This window comes from Notechis scutatus, chromosome 3 (assembly GCF_049901735.1).
Source record: "Notechis scutatus isolate UNSWTSFEM ecotype Mainland chromosome 3, rNotScu1.2, whole genome shotgun sequence".
NCBI lineage: Eukaryota > Metazoa > Chordata > Lepidosauria > Squamata > Elapidae > Notechis > Notechis scutatus.
The window spans coordinates 108,044,805-108,065,608 of record NC_142011.1 but is presented as its reverse complement, the minus strand read 5'-3'; the positions used below and the strand labels follow the sequence as shown (position 1 = coordinate 108,065,608).

Sequence of the window (20,804 nt, the reverse complement as noted above, 5' to 3'; positions counted from 1 at the left end):
AATGGAATATACCAGACCCCTACAATTTTAGAAAAAAAAACTTTTTTTGATGTGAAAAATAAACAACATTCATCTGGAGGACTGTGGTGACATTGACTGTTCTATAACTAGTTACTTTATGATCACTGGAGACTCTAATTATGGAAGATATTTAAGTAAAGCAAAGTGATTTTTGATTTGTGGAAGCTTCCTGGAATTTTAAATGGAATTGATTAATAATCCTGAAATGTAAAGAACTATGATTATTGAACTTTCTGAGAACTAACATTGTACTGGAATATATTGTTTTTGGACTTAAGTAAGAGCAGGACTTATTTGATTAAGACAAGACAATGGAGAAAGGAGTGAGATTTCAAGAGAAATGGTGTTGATGTTCCAAAGCATTAGAGGTATTATGGAAAACAATCAGAGAGAGGTAAAGTACTTAATGCAAGCCATATATGGGAAAATGGAAAATATGTTACAACTGATGAATGAAGATTAGAAAGAGTACAGGAAAGAGAGGAGATAGCAGAAAGAACAGAAGAAAAGGCTGAACAGACGAACCAGAATATAAAGCAGGAAGATGGGAAGGAGAAAGCGACAAAGACAATAATGGCTGATGAAATAAACCAAGGGTAAAGCGCTTTAAGAGATTTAAAAAGGGAATTGGATAACCTGGAAGATATTGTCATGCCCCTGGTGGAGACTGACTCTGAGGAAGAGGAGGAACAGCCAACAGGGAGCGGGAGTGTGGCTCCAGAGGTGGTGGAGGAGGCTGGGGAAGGGCAGAGGCCGGCTGAGCAGTCAGAGGAGGATCCAGGCCCATCCCCTATCCATCCTAGGTCACGCAGGGAGGAGAGGATCAGGGAAAAGTGAGGTCTACTCAAGAGGAGATTACCATGATCCTCCTCGTGGCTTGCAGGTGGGAGCTATGTGTATAAGTTTGCAACTGCGCAATTAGAATTTGCAGGAGTCAATTTAGTGTTCACCTTGAAAGAGGTTTATCTTTGCTGGTGTTCTTCCCATGGACTCTCCTCAATTATTTTCCTGGAGTTTATGATTAGTTATCTTGGCTTGCTTCGGAACTCTCGTCAATGCGGTTTGTTTGGTTTTCTTTTTGCCTCATTATTTACTTTTGTGACTTTAAACTGTGCCTAATAAAACAGTGAAGTTAAGTTGAAGGCCTTACGGACTTTAATGTATGTTTTGGGTTTTGAGAGACTACGGGTCATCACAGATATTTCTGTCAGGGAGATAGGGGTTTGGGTGGACACTCTGGAGACTTGACAGCTTAGGAGGAAAGAGATGGGAGAAATATTCAGTCTTAATGGTGAAGATACAGATGTTGATAGAGATAAAGATCCAAGAGAGGAGTATGGGAGACAAGCCAAAAAACGAATAAGAATTGAAATATTAAAATGGAAAAGAGATGGATAGAACGGAATTACTAATATCTATCTATCTATCTATCTATCTATCTATCTATCTATCTATCTATCTATCTATCTATCTATCTATCTATCTACCTACCTACCTATACCTACCTACCTACCATATTTTTTGGATATAAGACGCTCCAAAGTATAAGACACACCTAGCTTTTGGGAGGAAAACAGGAAAAATAGTCTGCCTCTGCCTCCCAGCAATTTGCCTCCTTGCAGCAAACAGCCTGGTCAGCTTCAGAACAGCCTAATTAGCACATGTAGTTGATTGTTGGTTGGATCGGTCTCCCAACAACCAGTTGTTTTAGGCTGTACGGATTGCCATTGCCTATTGCTGCCTTCGCACGCCTCATTTTTGGCCTCCATATCCTGCTTTCAGCCTTTGCATGTCCCATTTTTGGCCTCTGCGTGCCCCATTTCAGTTCCGGGCGGTGGGGATCAGAATGGGCGGAAAATGGGGCATGTGGAGGCAAAAAATGGAATGCGCAGAGGCCTGATTAGAAATTTGAATAGAGGTAGAAATAAGAATACACACCTTTATATGAATCAATAGTTAGATGGAAAGATTGGACATTGAAAGAGGGTATTATAAGGTATGTTTAAATAATAGGAAGACTGGTACTTGAATGGCATATTGTGACTTCAAACAACCAAATAATGAAGGGCTATGCCTTATGTAAATATGTGTATTAATATTAGGATTAGCAAGAGTGACCTGACTAGAAGTTAGAATAGAGCTAGAAATAAGAAATAGGGGGATTATTAGCAGATATTATCTTTATACAATAGAATATAAGTAATCATCTGATAGAAAATATTAGAGGTTGAAAGATGGTATTATCATGTATGCTTATCATTGACATTAAAATAATATTGAATAACTACTTTAAAAAAACATGTATATTAATACTAGGATTACTTAAATTAGATTAACATAACAACCACTTATGAATATCATTATTGATGTTTGTATCAAAATGAATTATACCCAGAGGCCACACTGTTCATGTAGTGATATTGATGTTTATTTAAAAATAAAAACCTAATAAATCTTGAAAAGAAAAGAAACTGGGAAGAAAGATCACAAATTGTGAACAAATAACTGGGGGATGCTGCAACATCATAATCCAAGCCTGCCCTGAGCACCCAGATCATAATCATATGATTGAAGGGGCATTGCGACAAATGACACTGACCAAGTGGTAGTTATAACTATAACTCATACTTATAGTACGAGTTATAGTTATAACTACCATTTGTTCAATGCCATTTTAAGTTCAAATGGTTGAGAAATGAGTGGTATGAAGACAACCTATATATAGTATCACTGTATAAATGAAAAATAGTTTAAATATTTTGTTTTTAAAATCCTGTTAGCACTGAAGGTTTTACATAAATAATTATAATATGGGGTACCCAACTGCCGGGCTGTGGCCCACTATTGGGCCATGAGCTATTTGCAACTGGGCTGTAGAAAAGGCAACCAAGTGCACATGCATCCTGACTTGCTTGAGCAGCAGGTGAGCATGTGCATGTGCGCTCCACTGGTGTGAGCGGCATGCGCACGTACATGCCATTCACGCAAATGGAGCTGTGCATGTAGTACGGCCGCTCGTGCGGAACCATCCTCTCTACACCCCCACCCCCAGCCAGTCTGCAACGGCAGAAAGGTTGGGAAACTGATATAATATATAATTTTAAAATGTCTGTGTCTAGAAAATCTGACCTGGCAGACAGCATAGTACTATCTAATACATAGATACTATTCATGTCCAATGGATAATAATTACTATACAGTAAATTATACTAGTGTACATCATCCTAATTTAAATGCCATTAACATGGTAAATTGAGAATCCAAAAATAAAAATAGCCAGGTAATGCTTTTATTAGAGAACCTATGTAGATTAATTTTTAAAATATTTATAAATATTGTTAGAAAATGGTACATTACATTAAATATTCTAGAATATAGGGAGGAAATGATTAAGAAGTCTTCAATCCAGGGGAAAACCATTTTGTTTTAATATGTTACTGTTAATTAATTCACTGATTTTATTCTTAATAAAAATTAACTGCAATAGTTGGGATAATAAGATGATAATATATACTTTCTAATGATTAAAAATATCAATACTCTAATATAGTATTTCTATCAACTCTAGAACGAGCTACAAAATTTTATCCTTTTCTATATTTGAACAAAATGTTTAGTGTTGATAATCCTGATTACACTACTGTTAGGAAATCTGACTTGCATATAGTACTCCTTGCTCAATGACTGGTCATTTAGCAACCATTCAAAATTACGACAGACTGCCTCAGAACTACTTAGTTCTAAAGCCACCCTCATGATTACTTAATTGCATTTTGGGCACTTGGCCACCTGTTTGCATTTATACCATTTGCAGCGTCTTGCAGTCATCTGGCCAGAATTTTTGGTTTTCCGCCAGTTTTTAGCAAAAAAATGTCCATTGTGGAAAACAGATTCAGTTAATGACTGCTACTATAAAATCGGTCATGGTCGTGTGTGACTCACACAGCAACTGCCATGACTTATGACTACAATACCAGGCTCAATTATGGTTGTAAGTTTAGGAATACCTATATTCAAGTTTTTGTATTTATAGGTTGCAATGGACAAGACAGAGGTCAGGGTTAATCAACCAATCATAATGATAAACAAAGTCTATTATAACAAATGACAGGAGAAAGAAACTGAAGACAAGCCTTGGGGCTTATGTCTTTCCTTGACTTTGCATGACAGCATAAAGTTCTTAGAGAAAGAACAATTGCAGTAACCTAGAGATGCCAAAATGTTTAATTGAGGAAGATGGGCGATTAAGAAATAGGAAATATAATAATTAATGCTCTTATAACAAATAAATTGATAAAAACTTAACAGCTTAACTATATTTGAGGGACTACTACAAAGAAAAGGGGGTCAAATTATTCTCCAAAGCACCAGAGGGCAGGACAAGAAACAATGATTGGAAATTAATCAAAATAAAAGCAACCTGAAATTAAGGAGAAACTTCCTAACAGTGAGGACAATTAACCAGTGGAACAGCTGGCCTTCAGAAATCGCGGGCGCTCCATCACTGGAGGTTTTTAAGAAGACAGTTATCTGAAATGGTATAGGGTCTCCTGCTTGAGCAGGGAATTGGACTAGAAGACCTCCAAGGTCCCTTCCAGCTCATTGTATTCTATTCTGTATGATATGAATGCATATATAAGATTAATTTTGATTAGTACATTATAGTTATAATATTGTTGATGTTTTACTCTCTCCTTTTTTATAAGATGAATTAAAATATATTTTAAAAAGAAAAAGTTTAATGATAATAAAGGAGATTATCAATGTGGATATTTTCAAGCCATCCAATATTCCTCCATTAAGCACCAGCAAACACAGCATGCACAAATTAAGCAGAACTTGTGTTGCCTTCAACAGCAACACAAGAATTGAAGATCTCCAGTGGTCACTTGTGACCTAGACACTTCGTAAGTAAATGACTGCAATGCATTCTACACAGGGCTGCCCTTGAAGACCACCCAGAAACTACAGTTGGTTCAGAATGCAGCAACCTGAGCAATAATGGATATGTTGCAGGTACAATTCAAGGTGCACATTAGTAAAGTAATTCACCATAAGCCACCTCATGTTGTCTTTTTGCAAAAACACAGATATTCTGGGTGATAGTCAACACTCCTGTCCATTATGCTATCATAAATTTAATTTTTCAACCCAAGAAATAAATTTTCTACATAGGTTCTCAATAAATTATGTATAGCTATCATCCTGTCTGCTATTTAGGGGAAAAAAGAACACTATAAAAGTAAAGAGAAGTAAAACAGCAATAATACTGATTTCCATTACATAAGATTTATGGATTTCAAGTTTGTGAATGTGTGTGGGAGGACAGGGAGAACAAATATTATATGCAAATGAATACAGAACTCAATGGTACCAGCCATTTCTTCCTTAATACTGACATTTTAAAATCACATTCAAAATGACTGAATAGTGGTGAGTTGAGTTTTTCATTCTGAAATTCTATGACATTATTTGAACGCAATATAAAAATCTACTTACAGTGCTCTGTCTCCCTCTCTTTTTCATTTCTCTAGTTCTTTCTAAGGAAAAGTACAGAGCTAAGAATACATACCTCAAGTCCTCGTGTCTGCTGACTTATCTGATGGTTTAACTGCTGCAGTTCAAGACGAAGCTGCTGTTCTCTCTCAGACGATGGCAAAGATTTCCCATGATTAGCAATGTCTGTCATAGACAATCTCTCCCTTTTTGGATAAATAATAGTTTGGAAGGGGAAAAATTTTTTTTTGTTGTTGTTGCTTCTCAGTTTAATTGAGAAAACTTAAAACATATATAGCATGTGTAAGCTCAAATCTCCTACCTGTCACCAAGCCGTCCCTGAGAAGGTACATTTTGATGGGGTGAGTATGGTGAACTTCCCCATGCACTGTGTGTTCCATATGGGCTGTAATCTATTAAGAACAGAAAAATCCTATATAAAAATTATTCATTACAATTATTGTAATAGAAACCTAGTAATTAACTCAATTTACAAATCAACCTTCTGTGCAATCTTGTAAAGAATGCATTTACAACAGATCACTATGAGTCACCATTTACTTTTATACATATTATCACTCTTTTTAATATATATTGATTCTATGTAAAACAAACAGGGTTTTTTAATGTTTGCCACAATTTTAATAGCCTTAGGTCACATTTTCTTCCTTTCTTAAACAGCTATAGTTCACAGCAAATAGATCTGAACATGCATATCTTAAAGCTGCATGGCCCAATCTGTGACTGCCCACTCTATGAGGAATCAAGCCATCTTGGCTGACTTTTCCATCAATTTTCCTTAGCAACATTACAAGGTAGCAACATGATCTTTAGTTTCTAACTTTTATCTTTTCTCTATGTAATTCGAAATTTAATTGGTGATCTCAGCCGAAATTTCCTTTGGAAAAGAATCCTGCAAGTTTTGTGCATTATTTGTAAGCCTACAGTAGTAGGAGTAGTGGCTCCATCCCTACTACGATTGTTCTGGTAAGCTCCATAAAAGAATACTCCCAGCTTTTCAATATTCTATTGAAAACTAAAAATTTGAATGATCTGAAAATAACCTTTTCTATCAAAATAATAAAAAAGAACACAAATCTGTCTTATACCCAGAGACTCGGGACTAAGACTGTGAGGTGATGGCCCCTCCCATAAGGGATAAAAGCCAGCCCTCAGAGGTTGGGTTCTTTGCAGGAAGCAAAGAAGTTCTTTCAACTCCAAGTTCTTGTGGAAGTCTTGTCTATTCTGGTTTGTTTTCAGAGACTTTTGTTTTTGGATATTTCCCTGCAATTAACCTTGTGTTCTTGGCAGCCTTTCGCAACCTTGAAAGGGCTTGCTCCTATCTGGGACAATTAGTTTTAATGAATCTTTGCTTTGAATGAACAAAATTAACAGAGATGCATTAAAAAGGTTTGCTTTCATATGTACTTTGTGTTTATTTGATTTGAACGAGGCTTGGGTCAGAACAATGTTAGAGCAGGTAGCACATACTGATTGAAAACTTTTCTCTTCAGGCATAGGAGGTTGTTCTTGAAAATTACACTTAGCTTGCTGAATGCCTGCCAACCACATTTAATATGCCGTTCAATTTCCTTTATTGTATCACCTTCCATTGAGATCCATTGGCCAAGGTATAAGTAGTGGTCTCCTACATCTAGTTCTTCTCCAGATATAACTTTTTTTCTTTCTTTGGTGAATTTATTAAACATCACCTGGCTCTTTTTCAGGGTTATTTTTAAGCCAAATGGTTCTCCTGCTTTGTGCAGTTCTTGTATATATCTTTGTAGCTCTTCTGGGTGTTGTGAGAAGAGAAAATCATCATCTGCAAATCTTAAGTGATTTAAATAGGTGCCACTGATTATTATTCCATCTTTTGCCCAGTTTAGTTTGTGAAATACTTCTTCAAGGCAGGCTGAGAAAAGGATAGGTGATATTGTATCACCTTGTTGTACACCTTGTTCTATGTTGATTTCCACCAATTTATGAGTACTAGCATTAATTTTAGTTAAATATATATAAACTGTGTTCATACAGTAGAGCTACGAGAAGAAATCAAAAGTCCATAGATAGTCCTCAGCTTACAATCATAACCGGGACCAGAATCTTGGTCATTGAGTGAAAACAGTTACTAAGCAAGATACCCACATGATCGCTTCACTCAACAATCACAATTCTGGCTTTCCCAGTTGTGGTTGTTAAAAGTGATTTTTGGGGGGTCATTAAATGGAGTGCCAGGGAGAGGGCACTTTCCCTATCTCATCACATCTGGAACGTCTTGGGATTCCCTCCCCCCATACCTGGGTCCACTTACTTTTACCTTTTCCTGCAGTTGTAGGCACAACCAGCCAATCCAAAGGCACAGCCATCCTTCTGAGGCCACCTCTTGCATCCTGCAAGTGGGCCCCCTTATTGCAATAATGGGAAGGTTCTTTCTCCAAAATGCACAATTTTTCCAAATGACTGCAAGAATGATCGTGTTTTCTACCCTTCCTGGCTTAGGGTAGAAAACTAGCAAGTGCCATTGTCCTGATGGTTAGAAATCTTTCTGGCCTTCAGAATGACAGTGTTTGCTAGCTTTTCTAGCCCTAGGAAGACAGCAAACCTTCAAGATTTGAGGTCTATTCTTGAAGCCCACCAATGAATTTCCCTTCTCATCTGTGTGAGGACGGGAAATCCCTCAGTGCACTGAAGGAATAAAGATCTATGGTCCATTCTTGAAGCCTGCTGAGGTATTTCTCCTCTGCTTACAAATTTCACTGCCAGCTTCCCCATTGAAAGGAGGGGTCATGTGACTGGGGGGGAGGGCAGAGTTGACCTTTCATGGATGGCCGGAATTGCTTTGAGTAATCATTAAACAATCTGTTATAGGTTCAGGACTTACTTGTATACCGCTATTCATGGGGAGTATTATTTCAGCTTTCTTTAGATTTTGCCAACCTATGCCTAGACCTGTTTCCATAATCAAGCCACAGTACTGATTCAAAGGTACTACTACCCCCCCACCCCCCAAAAAAAGAAAACATCAAGAAAATAAAGCTTTTTACCTGAAACACTGACTGGTTTTGCAGAAGCCCCTTGAACTGCCATGGCTTGCATGGGGCCTGGATTCTGGTACATTGCTTTGGAGGTACGTGAGATGGCACCAAACCTTGATACTGTAGGCCTATCTCCAAAGGGAATAAGATCGTCATCACCAGTCTCGGCTGCTCTCCTTTGTAAATCCAAACGTTGATCTCGCATTCCCTTGCTGTCCACATTCTGGAGTAACAGATTAAATTATCAGAATTACAAGCAAGCTTCTCTTTTTTAACTGACATATTTCTCAGATGTTTCCATATCACAATTATGGTTGGGAGGGGGCCTGATTGGAGAAAGAAACTTGTACAACAGTAATTGTTTAAAGGTGTAAGCAAATAATATTAACAGCATTGCGACTATTCTTTGCTGGCTAAATATTTAGTAGTATGAATGAACAAATCAAGCAAAGGCATTTGGAAGTAGATACAATAAAATAATTGCTTTATCTATGGAACATTATTCCTTTCTCTCAAAAAAATACAATATTACCAGACCATTTTGGACTTTGGGGAAAATTTATAATGTATTAACTTTAAATAAGGAGCACAGCTGGAGAAAAAAATTATCCATACTTCAAAAGTTCTCTCACCAATTTTACTTTATATATATGAAATTATAAACAGGGAGAGGGAAGAAATAAATTCTAACTCAGCTACAGACAGACAAGTAGGAGAAAGACTGGAACAAGCAAAGTCAATGGGGAAGCCAGCCAGCAGGAAGTTGGAAGTCTCAGTCATTTGAGGTCCTTGCCACACAATCCTTGTTTAACAATGGCAACTGGGACTGCCAGAACTACGATCACCAGTGTTGCAATCATATGACTTTTTGACTTATGATCATGTTCTTTCATGGCTTGAGATTCCAGTCCCAATTAGCATTGTTAAATGAGGACGACCTGTACAGTGTTAGTACTGATCCTTAAGCTTGTCAGCTGTTGCCATATCAGCTGCAAATATCTGGAGAATCTCATTGGAAATCTTTCTATAATCAGGTCATCTGGCAATTTACCAATTACCAAGAGTATCTCACTGGTGTTTTTCAGCATGCTTACCACCATCTCCACAAGACCCACTGCCACAATGTCTTTGGGTTTTGCATCTTTGGTTCCAATGTAGGAGCCAATAGTGTCACACGACCAGGGAGAGTACTGGCTATAATCATTTCCTTTATATTTTCCTGCTACCTTCAGGTCTTCATCCAAATACTGCATAAAAACAAAGCCCACTCATGTCAGAGAAAGAAAGGAAGCACTATGCTGTCATTTGGAATTGTCTAGACTAATTGCAGGTAAGAACATTTATTAAACATTTGAGACAATCTATGAGGTTTGGAATTTCTCAAACTTTTAAAACTAATTCCTAATCTATTTTTCTCCACCATGAGGAGAAAAACAGCAGGGAAGACTTACCTGAACAACATGCAACCTTCCCTGCCAGCTTTCCTATTAACAGTAGTTGTGGGAAGCTGGCAAGGAAGTTCCTAAATGGCGATCATACAACTGTATCTCATTGCAAAGTCATAATCATGAACCAGTCATTAAGATGCCTAGATCACAATTATGTGATCACAGGGACGTTGTGATGGTTGCAACTTCTTGGATAGGTCGTAAGTCCCCCTTGTTGAGCATATTTGTAACTTTGAATGGCTGTTGAATGAGGGGTTGTAACCAAAGGACTATTTGAATCTGTAATTCTAGAGTACTGTGACCTTCAAAATGGTCTACACACCACACTATACTACAGTTCACTACCCTGACATCCTGTTTAAAGAAAGAGATACTATGGTTAAACAAAATATATTTTATTGCCATTATTTCATGATTAGGATTAGGATTTTTGTTAGAATCTCCTTATTTCTACATTATCTTTTTTCATTTGAACTGATGAGTCCAAAGTCTTTGGCAGTTGGGTTTGAAGCCCTTACCAGGTTTGTGAACACTGATACTTCTTTTTCTGAGGTCTGCAGAAATCTGTTTTGAATGGGACATGATTCATTTCCACAACAATCGATCATGAAATGAAGACTGATGGTGCCCACCAACAATATTTTAATGGGAAGAACCCCTCAAACTCAGTGTCTAATTATCATCCCAGTGATTGGGACACCTGATTCAACTTTTCCCTTAAGATAGTTGGTTAATCTAGATCTTCATATATATTTTCCAATAAACAAAGTGATTTCTACTCATTATGTCTGCAGGATTATGGATTCTTCTAAAAACTTCCACAAAATTTTCTTAGCACTATATATATTTAAGTTTAATAAGCATGAGTTCATCATTGGGGTATTCTAAGGATGCTAGTTGAGATACTATTCATATTCTGACTGTGGCCATCTGATGAGATACACAGATATTGTGAACTGGATAGACTAGACCAGCCTCTTTCCTTTACATGGTATGATGGGACTTACATCATGGCACAATATTCTTCAAACAGGTTATTTACATTTCTCTCTTTAGGACAAATTTCCCATATTTTTTTAAAGCACATGTGTCATATTCTCTACTAAATTGTTTTAAACACATGCTTACCTCATCAGTATGTAAAGAATGAGGCAGGGTTGGTGATGATGCAAATGGTGGTGGGGAGATGACCTTCCTTTCTTCCAGCTGAGCCATAATCTCCTTTCGCCTTCGATGCAATTCATCTAAACTAGGATGTGGCTGAGGGGGAGCCCGACTATACGGCTCCTGAAGGTTTAAAAAAACATACAGATATGAAGATTCCTGTATTCTACAAATGAACTTAAGTCTACAGTCCCAAAGTTGTAAGATACTCTAGCAAAGCAGCAAAATTATTTCAATACAATATAAGTTTCTCAGTAATCCTCCCTTCTTAGATTAATTAATTTCTGTTAAGGCATTATCAATTTCATAAGGCGAAGGGCAAAACTATTCTGCTCAACAGAATTTTAGAGAAAATTAGGAATGCTACCTTAAATTTCCATAAAATTAATGTAAGATTTTAATATCACATTTTATATTTAAGTTTTGATTTTTTTAAAAATGTAAACATAGCAAATTAATCACCTTTTTGGTGACTGAAGGAACGGAAAGCTATTACAATCCAAATTATACACTGCTCAAAAAAATAAAGGGAATACAAAAATAAGATATCCTAGATCTGAAAGAATGAAATATTCTTATTAAATACTTTGTTCATTACATGTGCTGACAACAAAATCACACAAAAATTATTAATGTAAATCAAATTTAGCAACCCATGGAGGTCTGGATTTGGAGTTACACTCAAAATTAAAGTGGAAAGAAACACTACAGTCTGATCCAACTTTGATGTAATGTCCTTAAAACAAGTCAAAATGAGGCTCAGTAGTGTGTGTGGCCTCCACGTGCCTGTATGACCTCCCTACAACGCCTGGGCATGTTCCTGATGAGGTGGCGGATGGTCTCCTGAGGGATCTCCTCCCACACCTGGACTAAAGCATCCCTCAACTCCTGGACAGTCTGTGGTGCAACGTGGCATTGGTGGATGGAGCGAGACTTGATATCCCAGATGTGCTCAATTGGATTCAGGTCTGGGGAACGGGCGGGCCAGTCCATAGCATCAATGCCTTTGTCTTGCAGGAACTACTGACACACTCCAGCCACATGAGATCTAGCATTGTCGTGCAATGCTAGAAGGAACCCAGGGCCAACTGCACCAGCATATGGTCTCACAAGGGGCCTGAGGATCTCATCTCGGTACCTAATGGCAGTCAGGCTACCTCTGGAGAGCACATGGCGGGCTATGTGGCCCCCTAAAGAAATGCCACCCCACACCATTACTGACCCACTGCCAAACTGGTCATGCTGGAGGATGTTGCAGGCAGCAGAACGTTCTCCACGGCGTGTCCAGACCCTGTTACGTCTGTCACATGTGCTCAGTGTGAACTTGCTTTCATCTGTGAAGAGCACAGGGCGCCAGTGGCAAATTTGCCAATCTTGGTGTTCTCTGGGAAATGCCAAACGTCCTGCACAGTGTTGGGCTGTAAGCACAACCCCCACCTGTGGACGTCGGGCCCTCATACCACACTCATGGAGTCTGTTTCTGACCGTTTGAGAAGCCACATGCACATTTGTGGCCCGCTGGAGGTCATTTTGCAGGGCTCTGGCAGTGCTCCTCTTGTTGCTCCTTGCACAAAGGAAGAGGCAGCGGTCCTGATGCTGGGTTGTTGCCCTCCTACGGCCTCCTCCACGTCTCCTGATGTACTGGCCTGTCTCCTGGTAGCGCCTCCATGCTCTGGACACTACGCTGACAGACACAGCAAACCACCTTGCCACAGCTCGCATTGATGTGCCATCCTGGATGAGCTGCACTACCTGAGCCACTTGCGTGGGTTGTAGACTCCGTCTCATGCTACCGCTAGAGTGAAAGCACTGCCAGCATTCAAAAGTGACCAAACCATCAGCCAGAAAGCATAGGAACTGAGAAGTGGTCTGTGGTCACCATCTGCAGAACCACTCCTTTATTGGGGATGTCTTGCTAACTGCCTATGCTTTCCACCTGTTGTCTATTCCATTTGCACAACAGCATGTGAAATTGATTGTAAGTCAACGTTGCTACCTAAGTGGACAGTTTGATTTCACAGAAGTGTGATTGACTTGGAGTTCCATTGTGTTGTTTAAGTGTTCCCTTTATTTTTTTGAGCAGTGTACATTTCCAGGTTTGGAATCTAATAATCTGTTAGTTATTATGCTAAATGTATTAATGTACTTTCTAATCACTGATACTAGTTTTCCATGAACATTTGACTATAGTCTTTACCTAATTATACTTAGTGAACAAAAGGAAGATCACCAAAGCAGGGGTGGGATTCTACCAGTTTGGACCGGTTCTATAGAACTGGTTGTTACGATTCTGCGCAGTTCAGAGAACCGGCAAATCCCACAACTGGCTGGCCCTTCCCCTCCCCACCCGCCCCATCACTCCTTATCTCGCATGTGTGCCATCCAACTTGCCTGTGTTATGCCTTCGCCTATTTTTTTAAGTTGCAGTTTTTCCTTTTCCCCCCCGATAATCAACCGTTCCGACTATCAGCTGTGCCAGGTGATTTATATTAGCTAGAAAGCAGGAAATCATTGAATTTCTTGTTTTCTAGCTAATCAAAATCTCTGTTGTACTGCTTTGCCTTTGCCCAGGAGCCTTCCCTGAGTCAGGGGTGGTATTCAGGGGATAGGGTGGGGGGAGAAGTGGCCTGAGAGCAGAGCTGAACCTTCCTTAGGACTGAAGCTTCTACTTTTCAGTGCAGACTCAGGCAGCAGATTGCAGAAAGGTAGATCTGTGAGTGAATCTTTGATTCTGCAAGCAACTCAATCTGCCTGCCTGCTTTGCCTGATTTTGGGTAAGTTGCTCTTTTTTTTATAAAAAAATATCAGTATTTACATAAATATTTACATACAAGCCACACCCATCCAGTGACACAACCACTAAACCATGCCCAGTCAAGCCAGGCCCACCCAGTCACATGACCACCAAGCCACACCTACAAATTAGGCCACGCCCACAGAACCAGTTAAGAAATTTGAATCCTACCCCTGCACCAAAGCCACATATATAAGAAGCAATCTTGTTTCATTAAGACTTACACAATCAGAAGCATACATATGAATAATATAAAATACTGTAGATGTTTATAATCTGCTCACCGTGGCTTTGAAGAAGGTAGGAGACCACAGAAGTTATCAGTTCATTGTCTGTAGACATTGGAACACAGTAACCTGGGCTGCAATTTATCCTGCCATTTATCGGCTATCCAGATATTTAAAACCCACATTGGCCTCTTAAGAGATACTCAGTTATTTTGCCTCTCTAAACTCTGGAATGTACCGAAACAACATATGCCAACCACTCTATAGTTGTCCTGATTCTTTGCTACACACCAGAAATACTATCTATCTGTCTGGTTTGTGTATCTGTGAATGAATGGCTTCAGCAAAGCTAAGCTTAAAAAAACCCTCTAAAAAATAAAAGACAGAAGTACTTACTTAGGCTATTCCTCAGGCCAGGGTTCTCCAACCTGTGGGCCATGGCCCACTATTGGGCCAGGCCTATTTGCAACCAGGCTGTGTGAGCAGTAGGCTGGCACGCACATATGCATGCAATCTGACTGATGCGATCAGTGGGCACTGGCACTTGCAGCCCCACTTGCATGAGCGGCAAGTGCCAGTAGGCAAGCGCCTGTTGCTCACACAAATGAAACTATGTAAGTGCACAGACTTGCCCCTCAAACAAAACCATTTCCTCTCCTCACACCCCATGCTGGGCCACTAATCTGGAAAGATTGAAGAACACTGACTTAGGTCATTAAGAATAAATTGTGGTCTTCCTGCAAACTGGAGTTCTGTTCTGGAATTTGATGGGGAAGAAATGCAATTCTATCCCATTTCATGATTTACAACAATCAATTATAGGTTTTCAATGCCTTAAACCTTCCTCATTCCTTTCAGAAGCAAAATTAATTATAAAAAACAAAAATAAATTTAAATTTAATTTGAGATATGTGCACAACTTGGCTGTTCTTCCAATATTGTATTTTGATAGATTTTTAAATCTAAACTCAGAATATACATTGCCCTGAGTTAACTGGCTTGATTAGTTTAGGGACCTTAATGAAGCTACCTACCCATAAAATGAGAGAGCACACAATTGTTGCAAGAATTAAAACTAAAAATGATGCATTGCTATTACCATGATCATTAAATTAAAAATGTAACATACTCTATGATATGAAGGTCTAATCTGATTCATGTGTGGTCCAACCGGATAGTAGCCCTCCACTTGTTGATATCTGTCTCTTGTTTCAGGTACATACGATGATACAGCAGGTGGAGAAATTTCAATTGGAACAGGACTTCCTCGGATAATATCTTCCCGTTGGTATGGCTGAGCAGCAGGATACACACGCCTGCTGTCATAATGGGGGGGATATACAGGTTGACTCATGGGAGGGTATTGCTGTGGCTGTGTGCTGTATTGCGAGTTCATGATGCGATCTTGGAGATAGGGTGCATAATGTTGTTCTACAAAAGGAGGACCAGGTTCAGGAATAGATGATGGAGGTCGGACAAATCGAGACATGCACTGCAGTGATTGAGCTGGAGGATAATATACACCTAAGTATATGAAACGAGATTTAGAATAATATTTAGTCCACTGTTTTAACTACTTCGGAGAATCAGAGTTTGCATGAAACAAAATGTTGGTTAATTTTTTTTTCCCATTCACATCTGAGGACATCCATTTATTTTTGCAAACTACATCTGTCATAAAAGATGATAGAAAGCATCATATTCTGATGATAGAATTTAATCAATATTTTCTATGCAACCACTACTGTATAGCGCAGGGGTCTTCAAACTTGACAGCTTCAAGACTTGTGGACTTCAACTCCCAGAATTCCTCCTCCAGTCATGTTTGCTCAGGAATTCTGGGAGTTGAAGCCCACAAGTCTTAAACTTGCCAAGTTTGAAGACCCTTGGTATAGTGCAATATTAATGCAAAATCAGGAGTTTTCAATTTAATTGTATAGAATGTGAAGGATGTGTGTTTGTGTTTTATTTTTATAGTTATAATGTATGCTGAAGATAGCATTTAATTTTGTTGTACAGGGTGCAACGACAATAAAGTAAACTAAAAAAAAGGGAAAAAAATAACATTTTATTAAGACTAAATTTCATATAGATGGGATTTACCTGCTTGATAGGGTGGAGGTTCAAATGGGGGAGCTGTTCCTCGAGGATCTGGATAGAACACATCAGTTTGCTGAGCTGGGTACAACTGGGAACCTCGGGGAACTATTTGGAGCTGCTTGCCTACTGAAATTGGAGGCAACTCTGTAGGTCCTCGGGGGGGCACTGGGTGAGAGCTCTTGGAAACAGGTTCCAGCCTAGATGACACAAACACAACGTTGGAACAATTACAACTTAGTATAGATACAGCAGTGTTTTATTGTTGCTATGTGCTCCCATTTACTTGTGGGAAATTTAGAAGGATTTCTCTCTCAAGTATTGCTAACGGTGATTGACAGTGATAAGCAGCAGTTTTCAATGATCTGAGAGAGGATTCCTCATACCCCTACATCTGGGAAATGACCTTTGGATCACCTGATTCCAAGCACATGCTCTTCTGTTATATTCTGCCACTAATCTAAGTACTCCATCCTTATGTTTCACATTGCAGGAAACCCCAAGCACTTTTTCTAATTTAGACCAATATCAGATGGCTTTTATAAGAATCCCTCTTCCGTTTTATTTATTTGATTATGTCCCACCTTTATTATTTTTACCAAATAATGTTGCAAACATATCCAACACATATTTCTCCTCCTCTTTTCCCCACATAATCTGACATTATGGAAGACATCCAAAGAAAGCGACTTTTAAATGCCAGGATCTATGACTGAACGTATAGTGTGGACTTAAGGAGAATCTTCCTGGACTATCTAAATGGAACTGACTAACTGTGGGACATAAAGAACTATATCTATTGTATTCCCCGAGGAGCAAAGCTAGGACTGTGTAAACAGTTTCTAAGCTGGCTTTCTGAGGTCATAGACAATTGAGACTGTGGGGCGATGATAAAACACTGACAAGACTATTGAGCAATACTTGGACCTATCAAAATAATAAGATGTTGCACCAGGGGGAGATGAGTGAATTTCAAAGAGAAATGGTGTTGATGTTCCAAAGTACTTATGATATGTTGACAAGGAACCACAAGGAGATAAAAGACATACATGACATACATGGGGAATTAGAAAATGTTCAACAAGGGACAATGAATAAAGATCATAAAGCACAGGAAATAGAGGAGATAATAGAAAGACCAGAGGAAAAGATAGAACAGATAAATCAACAAATAAAAGAAGAAAAGGAGAAGACAATGAAGACTTATGAATTAAATCAGGAAAAATATATATTAAGAAACTAAAAAATGATATTGGATAAACAGAAAAATATTTTTGAAGAGAAGATAGGGGCTTGGGCAGATCCTTGGGAGGTACGGCAGCAAAAGATAGTAGAAATGGATGAAATATTTGGATTAAACAGGAAAAAGGTAGATAGAGATAAAGACCCAAGGGAGGAATGCGGGAGGCAAGTCAAAAAATGAATAAGAATCGAAATACTAAAACAGACAAGAGATGATGTTATAAAGGAAATGCTTTTTAATACAAGATTGGCTTTATTAAGAGCTAGAATAGAGGTAGAAACAAGATAAAGGGGGAATATTATTATACATATTTTTATATAATATACTAAAAGCAATAGCTAGATGTAAAGATTAGATGTTGAAAGATGCTGTCACTATGTATGTTTAAATAATATTGTGACTGTTATTAGAATGGCACACTAAAACATTGAACAACTAAATAATGAAGGAACACACTCTAATATAAATATGTGTTACAATTACGTAAGTATGATTAAAGTAACAAACATTAATATTACTATTATTACTTGTATCTAAATGAATGATACCCAAACACCTCACTGTTCATACAATGATATTGATGTATATTAAAAAATATTAAAAAGAAACATTAAAACAACCCTGTGAGGTGGATTGGGCTGAGAGAACTGGCTCAAGGTCACCCAGCTGGCTTTCATGGCTAAGGTAGGATTTGAACTCATGGCTTCTTGCTTTCTAGCCTTGCACCTTAACTATTACAGCAGCAACCTTACAAAATTACGGTTTGCTTTCTTATTCAATGTAAGCAGAAAATCTCAATAGTGGCAGTCCTTGACTGTGACTAAGTTGGAAACTTAAGGAAGGCTGGCACAGTCAATTCTTGGATGGAAAATTTCAAAGAAATATTATGGTGGTTGGTCAATTTGGGAAGTTTTTAAAAAGTATTTTGAAAGAAAATGATTGCAAATTACTTCCACATTATTGGCAGGATATGAACATGAACAGCAAACAAATTCAAGTTTAAGGAGCTCTTATACTTTGAATACAGGGCGAGGGGTCCCCAACCTCTCGGCCGCGGCCCACTATTGGGCTGTGAGCTCTTTGCAACCAGGCCACAGAAACGACAGGCAAACGGGCACCCACGCTCCATTTGCATGAGTGGTGTGCACATTTGCCAGCCACTTGCAGGGAATGATCCTCACCCCCACCAGCAGTCCACAAAGCTATATATATATGTCATTTTTTCCGGAATACAATTTTTGCATATGGAAGCATGTGTGGATTACTCTTTTGCAAAGCTTATTTATTCTAAAAGATAAACAATATAGAAGCATACAAATCAGGAGGTGATCCAGGGGCACTGCTACTGTGGTGGTCCATCTTCCCAGGTTTCATGACTGAGTCATAACTGGAGTCGGTCCCACGAGAGATAAGTTGTGTCACTGTACTGCCTGGTGAAACAATCCCATTTGGCAAGGTAGAGGGTTTTCTACTGGGTAAGTCCACTGTTGCTTCATCTGAGATAATAGCTGCTGCTGGCAGGCCCACTTCATTTAGTTGACCCAAAGAGGCACTCAAAGGTCTTCGAGGAACTAGACGTTTGTTCATCTTGCGAAACCTTCAAGAAAAAAAATATGGCAATTAATCAACAAAACAAAATAGAAGTATTATAGCTGCAGCAGGATACATTTTAAATCAGGCCCAATATTAACAAATATGATAAATACGTGCGGACTTCATACAGCTAGATAATACAAATAGCCCTTGAATTACAATGGTAATTCTCAAAGATCCATCTCATCCTGAGCACTCTTTTTTGAACTATTACCATCTGGCAGAGAGTACAGGATAATAAAACAAGGACAAATAGGCTGAAAAACAGCTTCTATCCCAGGGCAGTAACTCTGTTGAATTCTACTGTATACTGCAATATTAATGCAATATCAGGGGTTTTCAATTCAATGTATAGAACATGAAGGATGTGTGTTTGTGTTTATTTTCAGTCATAATGTACACTGAAGATGGTATTTAATTTTGTTGTATGAGGTGCAATGACAATAAAGTAAACTAAACTAAACTAACTGGGATTGGAATTTATATTGCTATACAATGTGGTTGTAAAACATGGCATCACATGGCTGCTGTCAACTCATAAAGTGTTCCTATGCCTGTTTTAGAGTTGCCATAAACAAGGGGGGGGGGGGAGGAAATCTGAAGGAGCAGTGTAGCAGTTTAAAGCCAGAAGTACATTCCAACACTTATCTTACAAAGATTGTAGTTAAGCTACCGGATCTTCTGCCCATGAAAATCCTTAATTGGAGAACATGATTGATGACACCCAGCCTGTGAAAGTGCTTCAGTGGAGAATCTGATTTATGACACACCCAGGGGGAAAACAGGGTCACAGGTAAATTACGTATGCCAGAGTTGGCTTCATACAGGTTAATGTTAGACATGTTGCTCCTAATAAATCTTTTAGTTTCTTTTGAAGCTTGATTTGAGGCTCATGATTTAATTAGGGCAATTGCCAGAACCCTGACAACTGTATCACTTAACAACAGCAAACTCAGCACTCCTCATGCCCATGATTAATTGAACTCTGCAAGTTGATAACTGAGGATCCATCCTAAGTCAAGCCATTCTGAGTTTGATCCCTCCCAGTCCCAAGCCTTGGTTCTTCTAAGGTAAGGGCCTGCCTCCTCCCAACTTCCCCCCCTCGCCATCTGCATCTTTGGCTGCTCTACAACCTGCCTCGAGGGAAGTAGCCTCAAAACTGTAGGCTTCTGGGGCTGCTTGTCACACTGTGGCTCAGAGACTTCTTGGTACACTGCGGCTCTGGGACTGCAAGAAGCCCTGAACCTCAGTACACTGCAAAGCCACCCTGGAAGCCTCAGGTGCTCCAGCAGTATGGCATGGTATGAAGCCCAAGCCACCCCAAGAAGCCCCAGAACATCAGTGCAATGCAAAGTCACAGGTATCCTAGGAAGCCTAAACCACTCCAACCTAGTCCCAGTCATCCTCACTATTCTTCTACCCAGGGTCCTGCAATCCTGCACTGCCACGCCAGCTGACCTTCATCGTCCTCTTGCTTCTACTGACAAGATATGTCTTCCTTGGCCCTTCATAAGGCATCTGCTATCTTCCCCATGTCTGTGCTGTGTGCGACCTTAGGCAGAAAGCCTTGTATAGCCAGCAGCTGACTCATGAAGGGCCAAGCTGGGCATGCTTGGTCAGCTGTGGAAGCAAGAAGATACCAAACATCACATATGGCTTAGGGGAAGGTAGAATGCAGGGCGCCAA

At 39.1% G+C, this 20,804-nt stretch overlaps 1 protein-coding gene across 3 annotated transcripts in view; it reads right to left on the bottom strand.

Annotated features, from left to right (window-relative positions):
* Positions 1 to 20,804, bottom strand: part of RC3H1 (ring finger and CCCH-type domains 1) — a 68,874-nt gene that overhangs the window by 16,757 nt on the left and 31,313 nt on the right. For all 3 annotated transcript variants that reach the window (XM_026669174.2, XM_087960912.1, XM_087960911.1), the window contains exons 10-17: positions 18,841 to 19,122; positions 16,289 to 16,482; positions 15,315 to 15,709; positions 11,129 to 11,287; positions 9,647 to 9,799; positions 8,562 to 8,775; positions 5,840 to 5,930; positions 5,594 to 5,723 (exon numbers count right to left, since the gene is read on the bottom strand). In XM_026669174.2, coding sequence (XP_026524959.1) covers positions 5,594 to 5,723; positions 5,840 to 5,930; positions 8,562 to 8,775; positions 9,647 to 9,799; positions 11,129 to 11,287; positions 15,315 to 15,709; positions 16,289 to 16,482; positions 18,841 to 19,122 — 1,618 coding nt within the window. The remainder of the gene's footprint in view (positions 1 to 5,593; positions 5,724 to 5,839; positions 5,931 to 8,561; positions 8,776 to 9,646; positions 9,800 to 11,128; positions 11,288 to 15,314; positions 15,710 to 16,288; positions 16,483 to 18,840; positions 19,123 to 20,804) is intronic.